The 21,614-nt window shown below is 39.9% G+C and overlaps 1 protein-coding gene across 2 annotated transcripts in view; it reads right to left on the reverse strand.

Moving 5' to 3' along the window:
* TRIM33 (tripartite motif containing 33) overlaps positions 1-20,520 on the reverse strand; it is a 150,791-nt gene extending 130,271 nt beyond the window's left edge. For both annotated transcript variants that reach the window (XM_032624972.1, XM_032624971.1), the window contains exon 1: positions 19,898-20,520. In XM_032624972.1, coding sequence (XP_032480863.1) covers positions 19,898-20,411 — 514 coding nt within the window. In that variant the 5' untranslated portion in view covers positions 20,412-20,520. The remainder of the gene's footprint in view (positions 1-19,897) is intronic.
* Between the last annotated feature and the right edge of the window lie 1,094 nt (positions 20,521-21,614).

Consider the following 21,614-nt stretch of genomic DNA (forward strand, 5'->3'; position numbering starts at 1 on the left):
CCCCTCCCATCCAGGCTGCCACATAATATTGAGCAAGTTCCCTGTGCTATACAGTAGGTCCTTTTTGGTTATCCATTTTAAACACAGCTGTGTGATTTTTATTTGTATTTACATAGGGTCAGGTCTCATTATTCACAGCAGTTGTTTTATAAAGTTGCTACAAAAAGGAATTAGTGGATACTGAACCATCACTAGGAGAAACACAGGGTTAGGTTCCTGCGAGACTCTGGTCAGAACATTTAAAACAACCAATCAATACACTACCTTGTTTTATGTGTATTTCTGTTTAATATACTTTAGTTAATATACTGGGTTTGCCAAAATGTTCGTTCGGTTTTTTCCATATGATGGCTCTAGTAGTACTTAGTCGTTTTTCACTTCATTCGAAACAGTTTTGTTAGACTGTACTGTGACAGCCGTCATATCAGCATGCATTTTTAAAAAACTTATCAAAATTGGTGCATTTTGGGCTTCCATGGTGGCACAGTGGTTGAGAGCCCGCCTGCCAATGCAGGGGACATCGGTTCGTGCCCTGGTCCAGGAAGATCCCACATGCCGCGGAGCAGCTGGGCCCGTGAGCCATGGCCGCTGAGCCTGAGCGTCTGGAGCCTGTGCTCCACAACGGGAGAGGCCACAACAGTGAGAGGCCCGTGTACCAAAAAAAAAAAAAAAAAAAAAAAAAAATTGGTGCATTTTTGTGTAGCCATTTTAATATTGAAGATGGAAGAAAAAAGCAACATATTTGCTTTATTTATAGGCCTATTATGCTTTATTATTTCAAGAAAGGTAAAAACACAACTGAAATGCAAAAAAAGATTTGTGCAGTGTATAGAGAAGGTGCTGTGACTGACTGAATATGTCAAAAGTGGTTTGCGAAGTTTCATGCTGGAGATTTCTCGCTGGATGATGCTCCACGGTCGGGTAGACCAGTTGAAGTTGATAGCGATCAAATCAAGACATTGAGAAACTCAACACTATACCACGCGGGAGACAGCCGACATACTCAAAATATCCAAATCAAGCATTGAAAATCATTTGCACCAGCTTGGTTATGTTAATCGCTTTGATGTTTGGGTTCCACATAAGTTAAGCGAAAAAAACCTAAATGACTGTATTTCTGCATGCAATTCTCTACTGAAACGTAACAAAAACTTTCCATTTTTAAAACAAATTGTGATGGGCAATGAAAAGTGGATACTGCACAATAATGTGGAATGGAAGAGATCGTGAGGCAAATGAAATGAACCACCACAAACCACACCAAAGGCCGGTCTTCATCCAAAGAAGGTGATGTGTATATGGTGGGATTGGAAGAGGGTCCTCTATTATGAGCTCCTTCCGGAAAACCACACGATTAATTCCAACAAGTACTGCTCCCAATTAAACCAACTGAAAGCAGCACTTGATGAAAAGCATCCGGAATTAGTCAACAAAAAACGCATAATCTACGACCAGGATGACGCAAGACTGCATGTTTCTTTGATGACCAGGCAAAAACTGTTACAGCTTGGCTGGGAAGTTCCGATTCATCTGCCACATTCACCAGACATTGCATCTTTGAACTTCCATTTATTTCGGTCTTTAAAAATTGTCTTAATGGAAAAAATTTCAATTCCCTGGAAGACTGTAAAAGGCATCTGGAACAGTTCTTTGCTCAAAAAGATTAAAAAGTTTTGGGAACACAGAATTATGAAGTTGCCTGAAAAATGGCAGAAGGTAGTGGAACAAAATGATGAATATGTTGTTCAATAAAGTTCTTGATGAAAATGAAAAATGTGCCTTTTAAAAATATATTTATTTGGCTGTGCCGGGTCTTAGTTGCAGCAGGTGGGCTCCTTAGTTGTGGCTCACAGGCTCCTTAGTTGTGGCATGCAAACTCTTAGTTGCAGCATGCATGTGGGATCTAGTTCCCTGACCAGGGATTGAACCCGGCCCCCTGCATTTGGAGCACAGAGTCTTAACTACTGCGCCACCAGGGAAGTCCCAAATCTGTCTTTTATTTTTACTTTAAAACCAAAGGAACTTTTTGGCCAACCCAATATAATCTTGGTTCATTAACACTGAATTCAAGCCAAAAGCACTATAACTCCAATAATACTATAAATCTCTGAAAAAAGGTTATTAACATGTATTTTCTCAATAAAGCACACAGTCTTCTTGTACTTAAAAACACTAGACAGGGAATTCCCTGGCAGTCCAGTGGTTAGGACTCTGTGCTTTCACCATCTGGGCCCAGGTTCAATCCCTGGTCGGGGAACTAAGATCCCACAAGCCGGGGATGTGGAATGCAGAGGAAAAAAAAAAAAATCCTCAAGAGCACTTCCCCTCTATGCTTGGGGGCCATTTTAAGCAGTGAAATCACCAAACAAAAAAGCACAAAAATGAGGAAAGCATGGCATAAAACAGACCACAAGAAGGACCGGAGTTTCCAGCATGAAAGCTGAAAAGAAGGCAGAATATTACCATGTTCTCCCTAAGCTTGGAACACATGCATGGAACAACTGGAATTTTTTGCCACTTTGCACGTGTCACAAATGAGAAAGTGCCACAATTACTGATTTGGGGGTTACAAATAATGAGTAGATAAATTCTAAAATACAGAATTCACAAATACTGAGAATTGAGTCTATATAGTTTTTAAATCTCTGGAAGGAAAAACAAAGTTTTTTAAAGTACTTTTTTATTGTGGTAAAAATACATATACATAAAATTTGCCATTTTAACCATTTTCAGGTATCCAATTCTACAGCATTGAACTACATTCACAAAGTTATATAACCATATAACCATCACTGCCAAACTGTCTTCCAAAGTGGCAGCACCACCTTACATTCCCACCAGCAATATACAAGAGTTCTAATTTCTCCATATCCTTGCCAACACTTTGATTTCTTTATTAGACACACCCTAGTAGATGTGGAGTGGTATCTCATGATTTTGATTTACATCTCTAATGACTAATGATCTTGAGCATCTTTTCATGTGTTTATTGGCCACATGTCTTCTTTGGAGAATTGTCTATTCAGATTTTTTGCTCATTATTTAATTGAATTTTGTCTAAATTATGTTGTAAGCATTCTTTATATATTCCAGGTACTAGATTCTTATCTGAGTCTCCTATTCTTGTAGGTTATTTTTTCATCTTCTTGATAATGTCCTTTGATGTACAAAATTTTAATTTTGATTAAGTCCAGTTTATCAACTTTTTCTTTTGTTGCTCATGCTTTTGGTGTTATATTAAGAATCCACTACCAAATCCAAAGTCATGAAAATTTATCTCTATGTTTTCTTTTGAGAGTTTTATGCGTTTAGCTTTTATATTTAGGTTGTTGATCCATTTTGAGTTCATTTTTTTTAATATGGCGGGAGGCAGGGGTCCAACTTTACTCTTTTGCATGTGGAAAATCCAGTTGTTCCAACATCATTTGTTGAAGAAACTATTCCTTCCCCCACTAAATGGATTTGGCACCCCTGTCAAAAATCATCTGGATGTACTGGGAGGACAAATAGATTATTAACACATGTTATATATTGGGGGAGATAGGAACTGGATGAGGACAAGGAGTGGAAAGAAGGCTTCACATTATTTAGCTCTGTATACTTTTTAAACGTTTGAGCCATGTGAAAGTACTACTTATTCAAAAGCTAAAATAAATTCAAGTTTTAAAAATACAATTAAATAGGCAAGCCACAGAATAGGATGTATATCTGACAAAGGACTCGTGCTTGGAATATATAAAGAATTCCACAAAAGCATCTGGGAAAAGGCAGACAACCCATAGGAAAAAAAGTATGGGCACAACTTGAACAAGCATATCACAATAAAAGATATCCAAAGGCCGATAAACATAAAAAAGCGTGCTCGATTTTACAGTTTACCAGGGAAGTGCAAATTAAACTGCAATGCTATCCTACTACACTGCACGCCCATCAGAACAGCTAAAATGTCAAAGACAGATAATGTTATGTCTTAGTAAGAATATAAAGCAATTAATCTCAAACACTACTGGCAGAAGTGTAAATTGATATAACCACTTAAGAAAACTGTTTGGCAATATCTAGTAAAGCTGAACTCATGTGCAACTTATGACTCGGCAAGTCCACGCTAAGATACGTAATCAACAGAATGTGTGCATATGTTCCCCAAAGGACATGTTAAATGAACACATTCATAATAGTAAAAAACTATAAACTCAAATGATCACCAACATTTGAGTGGATGAATAAATTTTAGTATATTTATACAATGAATGCTGTGAAGGCAATGAACAAACTACCATCATAAGCAATGTGAATAATCTCACAATGTTGAGCAAAAGCAGTCAGTCACAAACTAGTACATACTGTTTAGTTCTATTTAAATAAAATTTTAACACAGGCATATTAACCCATGGTGTTAGAAGTTAGGTTCATAGGTAGTAACAGGAAGGGGACACAAAGAGTACAGGCTTATAGGGTGCTAATAACGTACTTTCTCATTCTGGTTGCTAGACTTACAAATGAGTTTATGCGTATTTACTGAACTATATGCTTTTGATTTTTATACTTTCATTTATGTATATTTCAATAGCACATTTACTTTAAAAACTGCACACATCATTAAAAATAAACCAATATTTTAGTCTCCCATCACAAAACTACTCTGTATGAGCAAATCTGTTTACTACCTTGACCATGCTCTCTACTGAAAAGGCAAAGTTTTCATACAACTTTTCTTTGGCATGAGATTGTCTTTTCCCAAGCTTCTGCAAGGATTAAGCAAGTTGTCATGTTTTATGTCACGTTAAATGACCCACTGGAGTCAACAGTTAGATCAAACAGACATCAAATGTGTCACTGTAACAAAAATTAATTTCACACTGTTCAGAATCTGGCAGTACACCTGTGAAGTGCTCAAGTGTAACATGCTGCTATGACACATCAACTGAGAACCATTCACCTAATTCCATTTTGAACATGTAAAAACTTGAGTGTTTTTAGAAGTGGGAAGAACACGTAGGTAAATTTCAGAAGTATATTATAATATGGGTTTGGTACAGAATTAGTAAAATTTTGAAGGCACCTATACCATCAGTTAAACAGACTTTTGTGAACTTGCTAATCACCATTTTTCAGCATTTCAATCACTTTACCAAATTTGACTAGACAATTCTCTTACCTTCTTCCCTTACTAGTAAAAATACTAGTCATTCTAATGATGTTTAATTCTTTTTTTTATTTATTTATTTTTGAGGCAAGAAATACGACTTTATTTGGGAAGCCAGCAGACCGAGAAGATGGCAGACTAGTGTCTCTGAACAACCATCTTCTAATGATGCTTAATTCTTATTAAAATATTACAATATCACTTACTGAAACACTCTAAAGGAAAAAGTTTACATAAATAGTTAAGCTTTTAAAACTATGACTTCTAACTAATTATAAATTAATTATATCCAACTCAGATAAAAGTAACTAATCAGATCCAAATAAGGGCAAAGGTAGAAAACTGGCAGTCTGGGTATCATCTGATCAGGAAGGAGTATTTTTAAAGTTTAAACTTTACTCCTTTTAGGTAAGGCAAGCTTTGATACTCTGTAAGCCTTACTACTAGGTGCCCCTGAAGGCATTTATCTGAGGCTGGTCTACTCTCTCCACACGGGAGAGCCACATTTAGGTAAAATTTTACCTCTCTGCCTCAGTTCATTTGTTTAAAAAACAAAAGAGAATAATATTACCTGAGAAAATTTTTATAAGCTAATAAAAAAAACGTAAAAAACATTTAAACTGAAGCTGATATTATTCTACAGGTAAGGAACATGAAGTCTAGTCAGATTCAAATAAACCTGCTCTTATCTAATTCTCTCCTGCCATTACTAATTCAGATACCCCACCTTGAAACCATACAACAAAGTAGGGAATGGAAAACAGAGAAAGAAAATTGGATCAAAGTTAAAACAGCCTGGATTACAGCCAAAAGCCTAACAGCCAAAATCAGTCACATTGTATGCACATGAGAAGGGAGACCATCACCTGCCAACCAACATTAAGAGCGAAAGCTGTGAATTTCAGCCATGACTAATGCTACTTCTGAACCATATTTCAAAGTAAAAAACCGTGGTTTCATTTTTTTTATTTTTAAGAAATTCTGCCACGATGAAATATTTCATTCTAAATTTTCTAATTTCTCTGTCCACTGCTTTCCTGTGAACTGGGAATATCATGTCCCATACTTAGTCTGGTATTGTCCACACATGTTATACTTTTTTAGCAAAGCTATATGGTAAAAGTGCAGAATAAACACTTTCCCATTAAAGGAAAATAACCCACATTCCACTGTGTCTTGAAAGTGTGACATCTGAAATACACATTTCTCTTTTCTTGTTTGAAAAGGTAAGTATGCACTGGTAACAAATATTTTTGTAAATGTCATGCTATACTTATACATATGCCTATCAAGTTATAACTTTTTCACTGCAATTTGTAGTGCACCAAAAGTCATTACAAAGCAATAAATACCACATACAGTCTTTGTCACAACTACTCATTTTGCCACTGTAGCATGAAAGCAGTCATACACAATACATAAACAAACGGGCTTAAATGTGTCCCAAAAATTTAACATGAAAACAAATTTGAATTTCATAAAATTTTCACATCACAAAGTATTCTTCTTTTGATTTTTGTTCAATGATTTAAAAATGTAAAAATCATTCCTAGCCCACGAGTCATATAAAACCAGGCAGCAGGAAGGTGGTGTAAAACACAAAAGACCCCGAATAGCCAAAGTAAGCTTGAGAATGAAAACTGGAGCTGGAGGAATCAGGCTCCCTGACTTCAGACTATACTACAAAGCTACAGTAATCAAGACAGTATGGTACTGGCACAAAAACAGAAATACAGATCAATGGAACCGCATAGAAAGCCCAGAGATAAACCCACGCACATATGGTCACCTTATCTTTGATAAAGGAGGCAAGAGTATACAATTGCGAAAAGACAACCTCTTCAATGGGTGGTGCTGGGAAAACTGGACAGCTTCATATAAAGGAATGAAATTAGAACACTACCTAACACCAGGCATAAAAATACTGAAAATGGATTAATGACCTAAATGTAAGGTTATAAAACTTAGAGGAAAACATAGGCAGAACACTCTATGACATAAATCACAGCAAAATCCTTTTTGATCCACCTCCTAGAGAAATGGAAATAAAAACAAAAATAAACAAATCGGACCTAATGAAACTTAAAAGCTTTTGCACAGCAAAGGAAACCGTAAAAACAGACGAAAAGGCAACCCTCAGAATGGGAGAAAATATTTGCAAACGAAGCAACTGAGAAAGGATTAATCTCCAAAATATACAAGCACCTCATGCAGCTCAATATCAAAAAAACAAACAACCCAATCCAAAAATGGGCAGAAGAACTAAATAGCCATTTCTCCAAAGATATACAGATTGCCAACAAACATAAAACGATGCTCAACATCACTAATCATTAGAGAAATGCAAATCAAAACTACAGTGAGGTATCACCTCACACAGGTCAGAATGGCCATCATCAAAAACTCTACAAACAATAAATGCTGGAAAGGGTGTGGAGAAAAAGGAACCCACTTGCACTGTTGGTGGGAATGTAAACTGATATAGCCACTATGGAGAACAGTATGGAGGTTCCTTAAAAAACTAAAAATAAGGGCTTCCCTGGTGGCATAGCAGTTAAGAATCCGCCTGCCAATGCAGGGGACACGGTTTCAAGCCCTGGTCTGGGAAGATCCCACATGCCGCGGAGCAACTAAGTTCATGTGCCACAACCACTGAGCCTGTGCTCTAGAGCCTATGAGCCTCAACTACCGAAGCCCACAAGCCTAGAGCCTGTGTTCCTCAACGAGAAGCCACCACAATGAGAAGCCCATGCACCTCAAAGAAGAGTAGCCCCCGCTGCTGCAACTAGAGAAAGCACGCATGCAGCAACAAAGCCCCAACTCAGCCATAAATAAATAAATAAATAAATTTTTTCAGAAAGTAAAAATAGAACTACCATTATGACCCAACAATCCCACTACTGGGCATATACCGTGAGAAAACCATAATTCAAAAAGAATCATGTAGGGCTTCCCTGGTGGCGCAGTGGTTGAGAATCTGCCTGCCAATGCAGAGGACACGGGTTCGAGCCCTGGTCTGGGAAGATCCCACATGTCGCGGAGCAACCACTGAGCCTGCATGTCTGAAGCCTGTGCTCCACAACAAGAGAGGCCGTGACAGTGAGAGGCCCACGCACCACAATGAAGAGTGGCCCCCGCTCACTGCAACTAGAGAAAGCCCTCGCACTGAAACGAAGACCCAACATGGTCAAAAATTAAAAATAAAAAAAATTTTTTTAAAAAGTCATGTACCACAATGTTCACTACAGCACTATTTACAATAGCCAGGACACGGAAGCAACTTAAGTGTCCTTCGACAGTGGTATAGATAAAAAAGATGTGACACATATATACAATGGAATATTACTCAGCCCTAAAAAGAAACGAAATTGAGTTATCTGTAGTGAGGTGTATGGGCCTAGAGTCTGTCACACAGAATGAAGTATGACAAAGAGCAAAACAAATAGAGTATCCTAACACATATATATGGAATCTAAAAAAAATGGTTCTGATGAACCTAGGGGCAGGACAGGAATAAACATGCAGATGCAGAGAATAGACTTGAGGCCAAAGGGAGGGGGAAGGGTAAAGCTGGGACGAAGTGAGAGAGTAATGCTGACATACCTACACTACCAAATGTAAAACAGATAGCTAGTAGGAAGCAGCAGCATCACACAGGGAGATCAGCTAGGTGCTTTGTGACCACCTAGAGGGGTGGGATAGGGAGGGTGGGAGGGAGACGCATGGTGGGGGGATATGGGGATATACGTATGCATATAACTGATTCACTTTATTACATAGCGGAAACTAACACAACACTGTAAAGCAATTATACTCCAATAAAGATACTGAAAAACGACAACAACAACAAGCAGGCAGCAGGCTAGATTTGGCCCATGGGCAGTATTTTGCCAACCCCTGATCTAAAGTAAGGTCCAACAATTAACAAGCACAGAACTTCCAATTAGAATTTTATTGCCTCACTCAAATAGGAAAAGAACCAAAGATTATCCACTGTTTAAGGAAGCCTTTGAGACAAGAAGAGATAAAGATAAAAAGAAAAAAACAAAGTTAGAAAATAAAGTCAAGGACTTCCCTAGTGGCACAGTGGTTAAGACTCCGTGCTCCCAATGCAGGAGGCCTGGGTTCGATCCCTGGTCAGGGAACTAGATCCCACATGCATGCTGCAACTAAGAGTTCACATGCTGCAACTAAGACTCAACACAACCAAATAAATAAATAAACCAATATTTTTTTTATAAAAAAGAGAAAGGGAAGAAAGAAAATAAAGTCAAGGTGATCTTTCAGAATGTCAGTTGAATAAGAAAGTAAAGAGAAGGGGAATTCCCTGTTGGGCCAGTGGTTAAGACTTGGCACTTTCACTGCCGAGGGCCCCAGTTCCATCCCTGGTCAGGGAACTAAGATTCCACAAGCATCGTGGTGAGGCCAGAAAAAAAAAAAAGAAAGAAAGAAAACAAAGAGAAGGAAAGCATAAGAGAAAACGTAGGAGAGAGTATGAACCCAGTAGCTCCAACATTCAAATAGAAACAGTTCCAAAAAGAGTGAGAGAAAGGGGGGCCTGAAGGGGAAGGGCATGAAGAGAGAGGGTCCTTATGAAAAAATTTTTTAAGTTTAAACTTTTTCTTACTATAAATGAAGAGTAGAAGACTAAAAGAAAAAGCACAGTGAACTTTTAAAAACGATAAAGGAAAAAAAATAGCAACAATCACTATATTCCAGAAAAGGATGAAGAAATATTAAAAGGTTCCAAGAAGAGGTAAATAAAACCCAATTGGGGTTGTACAAGGGAGCAAAATCAGACTAGCATGAGCAACACTGACTACTTTAAAACAAGGGAGGAGATACCTTCAAAGTTCTGAAGAAAAACAAATTTGAACCTGGAATTCCATATCCAGTCAAACTACCATTTAAATAGAAGAATAAAATAAAGAGCTTCAAAAAGTCTCCGAAATTTTACTCTTAACGATTCTTTCTTAGTATGTACAAACAAGGGAGTAAACAAAGAATGGGGAAGCCTGTGTAAAATAATTAGAAGCAAGACTCTCCTCATGAGGCAGGCTTGAAAGATTACACCCTCAGTTAGAAGGGTGCATAAGCAAATAATAATAGTAAAACTTAAAAAAAAATAAATCAGACAATTAGCATAGGAAAAAAAAAAAACTGTCACTCCCTGGTTTCAGAGTGAGGGAAAAAATTTTCTCCTGAGAAGTTTCAAATACAGGTTAGCCTATAAGGTAAACTCTAAATCAACATCTGCCAGTTCTAAGAAACACCAAACTAAAAATTAACATCAGTGACTTTTCACTGGTGGTACCTGACAGAAGCAAGGACAAAATACTCTTTGGAGGCTTGTTTCCAAAAATCAGGTCTGGCAGAGTTCATAGTTAAAGCCCTAGTAAACACACTCAAACTCCAAAACTATAAAACACTGGAGAACACCATCTACAATAATCAGGAATAGGCAGAAGCAAGTAATAGTAAAATAGGACCTCAAGAACTTTAGATAATGGAATTATCAAATATAAATATGAAATAAGTATACTTCAGATATTTAAAAAGTAAAAAGTAAAATGAAAAACAAGAAAACAAAGCAAACACAGCTAAATGTAATTTAAGGGAAGCCATTTATAGTAAAAACAAAATATAAAATATATCAGAATAACTCATAAAAGACATACAAGACTTTTCTAGGAAAAAAGCTATATAATATTCAAAAATAAAAGATTTAAGCAAATGGAAAGGCATGCAATGTTTCTGAACAGGCAGATACCATATTGTAAAGATGGCATTTTCTCCCAAATTAATCTATATATTCAAAGCAATTCCAACAAAAATGCTGACAAGTTTTTAAAATGAACTTTCACAACATGATTCTAATATGTTTAAGAGCTAAAAGCCAAGATCAGTCAAGATAATCTTTAAGATGAACAAGGTATATGTGGAGGGGGATGAAATTACCTTAACGAATAACAAAGTTTACTATAGCTTTATAATAAGCAATAAAGGAGGAAAAATGGGGGAAAAACTGATTTTTAAAAAACCTCTCATATATCAAAAGACAGCTCTCTAAAGAATAAAGAGAAAAGTCAAGTGTATTAGTTTATTGCTGTGTAACAAATTACCCCAAAACTTAATGGGGTAAAACAATAATTCCTTATCTTTCAGTTTCTTTGAGTCAGGAATCTGGGAGTGATATGGCAAGTGGTTCTCTCTGAGCCTCTAATGAGGCTGCAGTCAGATGTCAGCCAGGACTGCAGTCATCTGAAAACCTGACCATGCTGGAATATCCACCTCCAAAGTGGCTCATTCCCATGGCTGGGAAGTTGGTGCTGGATGTTAACAGACCCCAGTTCTTTACAGAACTGCAAGAGTGATAGTTGTTTTCGTCTAGAACAAGGAATCCAAAGACTAAGGAAAAAGCTGTATACCTTTAATGAAGCCTCAGAAGTCACTGTTAATTCTGCTATACTCTCTTGGTCACCAAACAAGCCCTGAGTCACTGTGAGAAGAGACTAAAGAAGGGTGTGAATACCAGAAGAGAAGAACACTGGGGCCACCTCAGAGGCTGGCTACCACACTAAGCCATAGTAGGCTAAGAACAAATCTTCAATTTACATAACCAACAAAGGATCAGTATGTAGAACTTACCAAGAATTCTTGTAAATCAAAACAAAAAAACGTTAGCAAACTAAAAAAAATAGAAGACAAATGGACAAGTAATTCACAGAAGCAACAACATAAATCGCACGTAACAAGCATTCAAAAAGTATTTTTCCCTAGAACCACGTAATTCATGCTATTTACGTATCATAAAGGCATAGAATTTAAATATTTTTCTAAAAATGATGCATTTATGTTCATTCATCCTTGTTTTTTCCCACTTCCCCTTGAGACCAATGTCCATTCTGGAAGCTGGCTAAGGATGAAGGTACAATTTGTGGCCACAGAGGAGACACAGATTAATGTATCCAACACCATGATCCCAACCTCAGAACTTGTCCTCTGGAAAATAAAATGATAGAACTCAGTCAACCAGTAACAAATATGAAAAAAAAAAAATCAGCAGATCTACAGCACACTATTTACAAAAGGTCAATTTTAGTTATTAAGTACTTTTTTCCTCTTTACATTTACACTTGGGGCAAGCTCTTTATGAACTGTGATGGGTACCCCAAAATGAAGGACTATAAATGCATGAATCTGCCACCTTCTACTATTCCATGGTTTGACACTCTTCCTAATGACTTTACATTATCACTTGGTTATAGCCCCTTTAAAGAAGCAGGTCTCTGGGCTTCCCTGGTGGCGCAGTGGTTGAGAGTCCACCTGCCGAAGCAGGGGACAGGGGTTCGTGCCCCAGTCCGGGAAGATCCCACATGCCGCGGAGCGGCTGGGCCCGTGAGCCATGGACGCTGACGCTGCGCGTCCAGAGCCTGTGCTCTGCAACAGGAGAGGCCACGTACCGCAGAAGCAGGTCTCAAACTTTTTGGTCTCATAATCCCTCTTACATTCTTAATCATCAAGGACCTAAAAAGCATTTGTTCAGATGGGTTTTATCCATCTATGTGTACAGTATTAGAAATAAAAACTGAAGATTTTTAAATATTTAAAATTGTAATAAATAATAGCAAATTAATAATCTGTTTCATTAAAATTAAATACTTTATTAATTCATTTAAAAATAAACACATTAAATAAAAAATAAACACACTGCATGTTTAAATAACATTTTTAACAGAAATAACTAATTTCCAAAACCAAAAAAATTTTTTAGTAAAGAGTGGCACTGATTTCACTTTTAAATCTCTTTAATGTTTAGTTTAATAGAAGATGTCTGTATATACCCTTTTGCATTTAATCTGTTGTGAGAGATTTTTTGTTTGAAGACTATAAAGAAAACTTGGCCTCATATAACCATGTACTTAAGAAAAGGGAAGAGTATTTTAACAGTCTTTTCAGACAATCTGTGGATATTCTTCTTTGATACATTCAAAAAATTTAAAGTGTTTTATTTATTTCTTAAACATCAGTTGCAATGTGAAATTTCAAACTATAGTGATGAACTTTTACTACGCCCTTACATTAAAATCTATTGGTCTATTTTGCACTTTGAATCTTTTTCCTATGCCTGATTTTGTAACATGATGCATTGGCCATTTGGCAAATACTGGTTCACTATGTAGATCTTCCAAATGATGACATTTCATTACACAATATCAAAAAAAGTGTTAATATCACTACCAATCTCATCAGAAAAGCTTTTAAATATTGAGAAGCTGTCAAGCTCATGGTGGCATATACAAGTTTCCCAAAAATCCTAATTTTCATTTAAAAGCTCAATTTTTATCACTGGCAACATATAACAACATCAGTTGTTTCTCTTGAAGTGACAAGGCTCAATTCATTCATTTCAAAGAAAATATCTGCCAAATATCCATTCTTGAAAACCACAGTTTGTTACTCATTCTTTCAAGTAAAAATTATTTTCCAAGAAAAAAAGCAGCTAATTCAACTTGGAATTCAAACAACTGCACAAGTACTTTTCTTATTGCACTTCAGTCTGCAGCAGAAGCACTTTATGCATTATCCCATTTCATCGCACAGAATATTAAAGATAAAGATTTTTAAAATAGGGATGTCCCTGGTGGTCCAGTGGGTAAGACTCCATTCCCGATGCGTGGGGCCCGGGTTCAATCCCTGGTCGGGGAACTAGATCCCGCATGCCACAACTAAGACCCGGTGCAGCCAAAATAAAATAAATATTAAAAAATATATATTTTAAAAACAAGTTTCACTGCTTCATCAAGGACATAAAAGTAAAACTAACATAACTTTTGTTGGTGGCGGTGGTTTTACTCTAAGTATGTGATGGTAAAGTTACAATAACTTTTAGAGTGCTTTGGAGGCACTATCTTAATTCCTGCTAAGGTGCCAAGCAGTCTTACCCATCATTGCTTTTGTATTATTTATACAAATGTCAGAACAGTGAATAAGGCAAATAATGAATCAGTGTTATAATGAAAACAGTTTCAACTCTGCCAACACCTGAAAGGGTATCAGAGACAATCCCCCGTACCCCCTAACTCAGAGTTTCATGGACCAACTTTGAGAACCTACTTTAAGGTACTATTCTCATTTAGTGTCTGCTTAGAGGAGTATATATAAGGAAATGAAAAGCAGTTAGATTCCCCTAACTGAAATTTTTGGTGTACAGATATTAAACCTTGTAAAAACTTAGGATTTAGAACATGAGTTTACAAGTTTTTACACTGTAAGTTTTAGGCAGCTGAAGAGAGGTTTGGAATACAAATTACTTTGTCTGGTGTGCTGTACTTCATTAGATGTCAGAAAAACCTAGAAAAACACCAACAATTTGCCTTCCTGCCTCTTCTTTTCTGCTTACTGTGAGATAGAGGTAATCACAAAGGCAACAGCAGTACAATTTATTGGGGGCTTACCAGGCGCCAGGCACTCTATGAAGCAATTTACAATGTACTAACTCATTTAATCTGCACAATTAACACTATGAAATAGGTAGTATTATTACTCTCAATTTATGGATGTTAAGTAACATATCCACAGTCATTCTAGTAGTAAATAAAGGAGCTCAAAAATGAATGCAGGCAGTCTGACTCCTGAATTGTGTGCATTTCACCAACCACAATGCCGTAAGATATTAAAAAGTGTTTTTCTTTGATACGTCTGTAATGACTGATTGCTGATGACTATGTTATCATTCAAAAACTCAAGCATATTTATGTCAAACAGAGCATTAGAGAAAGTAGGACCTAAAAAAATCCCGAAACAGATAAGCCACACCCAGAACTAGCAAACTGCTAAATATTACATGTACTCCTGGGACAAGAACTTCCAAGAGCTCAAACAGAAGATTCCCCTGAGTGGCTCACCATGCTCAGTGATAAAACAGGACCACTGTGAGGAGGTACTCTTCACACTATACCCAGAGTTATTCCCTCCCACTTACCACATGATTGTTGCCATCTCAGACTTTTCACAAAAAGTTGAAGATTCATAAACAGAATCATTTTTCCACGCTGATTATTCCCCACAAAAGATGAGAATATTAAACTTATGTAGATGTAAAAAATTAGCATAAAAGACAATAACAGAATCACACAGAATTTTACTTGATAGGAACTCAACTTCATATTGCAAACCTGGAGAGGCTGTCTAGGTGACTTGCCCAAGGCTACACAGCATATTAACAGCAGAACCCAATGCAAGTTACTCCCAATCCAGATAATCATCCACATCACCATGCTGTCTATGCCTTACTACAAAAGTCTCACCTCCTTCAAGAGTTCATTTGAGAGGTTGTTCAGATGCATCAATGCATATTTGTATTTTTACTGATACATTATAGATTGTACGTACCCACTACTGATAGCTATTCTGACTGAACCTGAAATAAACCTAAAAAAAAAAAGTCACAAAAGCACTTTAAAAAGCTCACAATTGAGATTCAACAAATATTAACTAAATTATCTATTTTGATTTTCCTTTTCCAAATATTCCAACAGCACATAAATCAGTCTTTCTCCTCAAAATATTTAAATCCATGTCTCTCAAAGTGTGGCAGGTTCCAGAATCAGAATCACATGATACTTGTTAAAAATTCAAATCCTAGTGTCATCCCCAAGTCAATTGAAACAGTCTCTGAAACTCCCAAAATGGTATTTTAAAAAGCTCTCCAGATGATTATTCATCCAAAAGTTACATTCACTCTACAATATTCTAGTGGGAAACAAGGAACAAACGAGTAAACAAAAACAAGTAAACATTCTGGACTTTAGCTGTCCTACGAAGAAATAAAGATAATATGTCAAAGAGTGACCTGGAGGACTACAATTGTCCCTCAGCAATCTCAGGGGATTGGTTCCAAAACCCCCATCAGATACAGAGAGCCAACTGTACCTTAAAAGGAGCAGCCAGACACAGAATTTTCAGGGCAGTGAAAATACTATGTATGATATTATAATGGCGAATACATGTCACTATACATTTGTTCAAACCCTTAGATTGTGCAACACTAATAGTGAACCCTAACATAAACTGTGGACTCTGGGTGATTATGATGTAGGGCCATCAACTCTAAAAAATGCAGCACACTAGTGAGGGATGTTGATAATGGGAGAAACTATGTAGGCCTGGGGAGAAGGGATATATGGGAAATCTCCATATCTTCCATTTAATTTTGCTGTAAATCTAAAACTGCTCTTTAAAAATAAAGCCCTAAAAAAAAAAAAAAAAAAAGTGATCAAGAGAAGGTCTTTCTTTAGAGGCAATTTGAAGTGAGGAGCCCTTCACTTAAGAACAGTGGTTCTCTTGGGGTTTCCCTGGTGGCGCAGTGGCTAAGAATCTGCCTGCCAATGCAGGGGACATGGGTTTGAGCCCTGGTCCAGGAAGGTCCCACATGCCACAGAGCAACTAAGCCCCTGTGACACAACTACTGAGTCTGCACTCTAGAGCCCACATGCCAGAACTGAGCCCACGTGCCGCAACTACTGAAGCCCGCATGCCTAGAACCCGTCCTCTGCAACAAGAGAAGCCACGTCATGAGAAGCCCGTGCACCGCAACGAAGAGTAGCCCCCGCACACAGCCACGAAGACACAACACAGGCATAAATACATAAATCAATAAATAAATTTTATATATATATAAAAAAGAATAGTGGTTCTCAAACTTAGTGTGCATCAAAATCACCTGGAGGACTTACTAAAAATGATTTCTGGTTTGAAGGTCTTGAGTGGGGCCCAAGAATTTGCATTCCTAACAAGATTGCAAATGACGCTGATGCTGCTAGTCCAGAAACCACACTTGGAGAATCATCGATCTGAAGGGAACAGCTAAAAGGTTTGAATAACTCTGGTGTGTTAGAGAAACAGAAAAAAAGTCCATTAGAAGGGAGGGTAATGTCATTGTTTTGGGACCACTTAAGATGGTGAACTAAACTACCAACCATGGATACCCAGACCAGAAATGGAATCACAGGTTGTTCAATAATACCTTACATTTGCAAAGCATTTCACAGTTTATAAAAGCATTTTCACTTTCATTATTTAATACGATTTAGTGAGATATAAGTGAAGGACTATTAGCTACATGTAGAGATAAAGAAGCTGAAGGACAGAAACATGAACCTGAGGGAACCAGAAAACAATTAAGGGGCAGAACTATGTCCCCTGACTCCAAATCCAGTGTTACTTCCAGAACAGCATGTTCCATTTTTTTAAACAGCAAAGCAAAGGATACATACAGGAGTTGATACTAAGTTACTTTCTAGACTCCCTGCCTAAAAACATGATGGCTTCCAGACTTAATTTGTTTTAGATACCAGTTAGAAAGCAACACTGCCTTAAGATTGACAGTATTTAGTCCCATCTACTTATTTCTCCTAGTTCAAAAACAAAAGATGGAGAAATGAAGAGGGAATTTACACACTATTATTCTCTCTCCTGCATAAGTAACACAGAACTAATTTCATAACCTCAGTCCCTCAGCCACATCAATCAAACACAATTTTCATCTTGTGTTCACTCTAAATCTCTCACCTAATCCAGGTTCCCACAAGAACACTGAATCCTACATGTCTTACTACATTCAGTGAGGCCATGAGCAGTTAGTTATACACCCATTATCCACCCTCTATATACCCATTATCATTTAGAATCTTCTCCATCAATCAAACCATTACTCTTAACATTCTTACCTGTAGATCTCAGTAATACTTCAAACCCAAAACTGAAATAACTATATCCTCCCTCCACCCCACACACACCTGCTTCTGTGCCTGAATTCTTTTATTTGCATTAATAACATTGCCACCCACCAAACAAGAAACCTGGAACTTGGCCTAGACACGTGTGTCTCTCTCACTCCAGTCTCAATTGGCCTCTCATATCCATTCCCACAGCTACTTACAATTAGTTACCACTAATAATAAACTAGCTGCCATTTCACTAATAACTAGCATGTACTAGTCACTTAACACACTTCATTCTATCAATAACTGTATGAGGTAGGTAATTTTGTCCTTGTAAAATTAATCTGTCCAAGTAACAAGTAGGAAGTGACAAAGTAGGCATCCAAACTCAAATGTTTCTCCCAAAGTCCATACCTTTCCCCCATACCAAAACACTTCCTTCTTTAACACCTTATATCAGTCCTTTACTATCTACTCCAAATGCTAATTTCTCCCCTAAATTACTGCCAGGATTCTCCTAACTGGCCCTGCCTTGGATCTTTTCTTCCCTTACCCTTCAATGTGCCCCCAAGTGATCTTTCTAGATCATAAATGTGATCCTTTTATCTTCCTGATACAAAAATCTGTTAGGGACTCCCTTTAATCTATCTACACTGTACAGGATACATTCTACAGGATGAATCCCAAACCCTTTAGTACAAGTCCACAATCCCTTCCGTACCTGAAGTTCCAAAATTCAAAAGCTTTGAAATTTTAAAGTTTTTTCATAATTCTGCAACAAAACCCACTCTGAATTGCAAGAGGTTATTGGTCTATCCCATCATAATGATATTCACATACTTCACTGCAGAAACATTAATATTTGATAATGAGTTGTTAACCCAGACCCTGCAGTAGTGTTAGAGACCTTACCAGGAAAAAGAAAAATTTCCAACCTATTCTGATGTCTAAAACACACCTGGTCTCAAGGGTTTCAGGTAAGGCACTGCAGACCCCCTACCTATTCAGCCCATCAAACCAACCTAATTTCCACCAATCACCTTACACATCGCTTAGCTCCAGGGATGTGTAAGGTGCCCTGTGCCCTGAAAACTCTCCAACCCAGGGAGCTACTCACCCTTCAAGAAACCTACTCAAGGGTTTCCTTTTCAGTGAAGTTTCTTTGACCTTCTCTTGATTGTGCCACAACCACTGTACCAAGGACCCACCTCCACTGCTGTACCTTATGTTTGTTTCCCCTATGTTGGACTGTGAATGAGGTCCTCATTGAGTATTTTATCCAATTCTAGCACAGTATCCGAAACACTAAGTGTTCATTAATGTACAAGGAACTGAAATTCATGCCCAGCTCTCCCTAACCCCCAATTCCCTTCAAAGTTCATTTCTCCTTCACCCCTAAACCTTAAGATTTTTCCCTATCCATGCAGGCCCCTCACAGCTATTTTGCTTCCAGAGTTCCTCCTTCTCAATGTCATCCTAAAATTACTCTCTACCAGACGGCTTCTCGTAGCCCCAAATTCTCTAATGCCCTTTAACCTCCCTAGTCCTTCTTTCCCCTAGCTTTGAACAGATCAAATCCTCTCCCTCTAAGGCAATTCATCTTCACTGCCCTTATCTCTGAACTACTACCTCAACACCTCTCGCGCCTAGGCCTTCCCTCCAAAATGCTTCTCACAAGCGGATTCCCAGACCCCCTATTCTCTCACAGTCCGTTCCACCCGCTCCCGAACCTGCGCTCGGCCAGAGTCCACCCCTTCCCGGCCCGTATCCGCACATCGCGAACCTCCCCTGCAGCCGGTGTCCCCTCCCCCAGCCTCTCGCAGCCGGCACCCCTCCCTTCACCCTCCCCGTATCTCTGGAGGTCCAGCTTCTCGGGAAACTGTCCCAGGAGCCGTGTCTTTCACCTCAGACCCCTTAGGATTACGCCGGTCCGAGCAGCCCCGGGCCCGAACACCTCCGTACCCAGATCCTCCTCGGCACCGCAAATCCCCTTCGGCCCAGACCTCGGGCCGGGCCTCCCGCTCACCTTGCTGGATGTCGCCGTTGCTGCCCCCCGGGATGGGCACGTTGAGTTGGCGCTCGGGCTCCGGCAGACAGCGCAGGCAGAAAGAGTGAAGACAGGGCAGCAGCTTGGGCTCCGCCTCACGCCGGCTCTGCAGGCTCTGCTGACACACGGCGCAGGTGTCCAGGAGCGAGGCTGGCGGCCCCGCCGAGGGACCCGGAGCAGGAGCCGAAGCCGGAGCTGGGGCCGGCGTCGATACCGCCCCCCCGGGAATTCCAGGGCCCACTGAGGCTGCAGGGGCTGAGGCAGCCGGGGCCGAGCCCGAGGAGGCCGCGGCCACCCCCCCGTCGTCGGGCCCGGCCGCGCCGCTCTCCGCGCCGGCCCTGCCGCCTTCCTCCTCCTCCTCCTCCACCAACACCGCGGCGAGAGGCGGCTCCGCCTCCTGCGCCGCGGGCCCGGCGGCCCCGGCAGTTACCGGCGCGCTGCTGCTGCCCCCGCCGCCGCTCTCAGCCTCGCCACCGCCTTTGTTTTCCGCCATGTTTTCCTCTTTGAACCCGCCGGACCGCCCCGCGCCGCCCGCCGCCGCCGCCGCCCCCAGCCCCAGCCGCAGCCGCAACGAGATCGGCCGCCGAGAGCGAGCAGGCAAGCGAACGAAGGAACGAGAACGCGCGCGCACGCGGCGCCCCCACCCTCGCGTCGCACGGTTGCAAGAGGGCGGGCGCGGCGCGCGCACGTACGCACGGACGTCCTCCGGAGGGAGGCGGGAACTTGGGGCGCGGGCGCGCAGACGTCCTGGCCGCCCTTCCTGACCTCCGTGGCCGGCGCGTGGAGTCCGCCCCGTTGCAGTTCGGCTCGCAGTGAGCGTTTAAAGTCAGAGGCTCTTGACGCTTAACTACCTTTGGTCTGGGTGGTTAAGAGTTCGGCCGCGGCGATGGTGCGGGGAAGAGCGGGCAAGGGTGGAAGGCCGGAGTGTCTCTCTGGCGGCGAGGTCCCCAGAGGCGGGCGCGTCTCCGCCGAAACCTCATTCGGCGCGGGGTCAGACGCCTTGGCCTCCTGGCTCCGAGGTGCCGACCTACTGGGTCTCTGTGCTTTAACTGGCCGCGTTCCTTTGGATGGTTGTGTCTCAGGGGAGCAGTAAAGTGAGGATTTTTGTTTTTAACTGGTGGCGTGCCAGAAATAGGCTGAAAAGACCCAATGAGGAAAAACAGCTATTTTAGCAGCTATTTTTAGCTTCTTAAGGTGATTGATTCTCTGACGTTGCTACGCTTCAGAAAACCAATCAACTGAGAAGCTTTTTCAAAGCAGAGCTGTTCCAGGACCACACCCCAGACCTACATCAGGAAGTGGGGGTGAGCTCATGAATGTTGAAAGCGCTTTGGCTGATTCTGATGTGCGTCAGTTTGGGGAGTCACGATCTAACCAGTATTATGTCCTGAGAGTCTCACTTAGTGCCCTGGCGGGAGTTGGGTTGCAAATGCCTTAACAGTGTCGGTAATAGAAGCTTTCAGGAAGGGTCTTTATTGAGAAACAAGTACTACGGCTGTTTTAATGTTAGGATTGTGAAGTGCTTTCCTCTTCTGACAGCGTTCCCAAGAAACCGTTATCCTTGAGCTGGTAAAAGTCCTTAAACCACCTCGAAGCATTTTTTATTTATTCGTTCAAAAATAGTGACCTCTTACTATGAGTCAGGTAGTGTTTTAGAGATGATAGGATTACAGCAAAGAACAAAGGAGATCCTTAC

This window comes from Phocoena sinus, chromosome 1 (genome assembly GCF_008692025.1).
Source record: "Phocoena sinus isolate mPhoSin1 chromosome 1, mPhoSin1.pri, whole genome shotgun sequence".
NCBI classification, from domain to species: Eukaryota; Metazoa; Chordata; class Mammalia; order Artiodactyla; family Phocoenidae; genus Phocoena; species Phocoena sinus.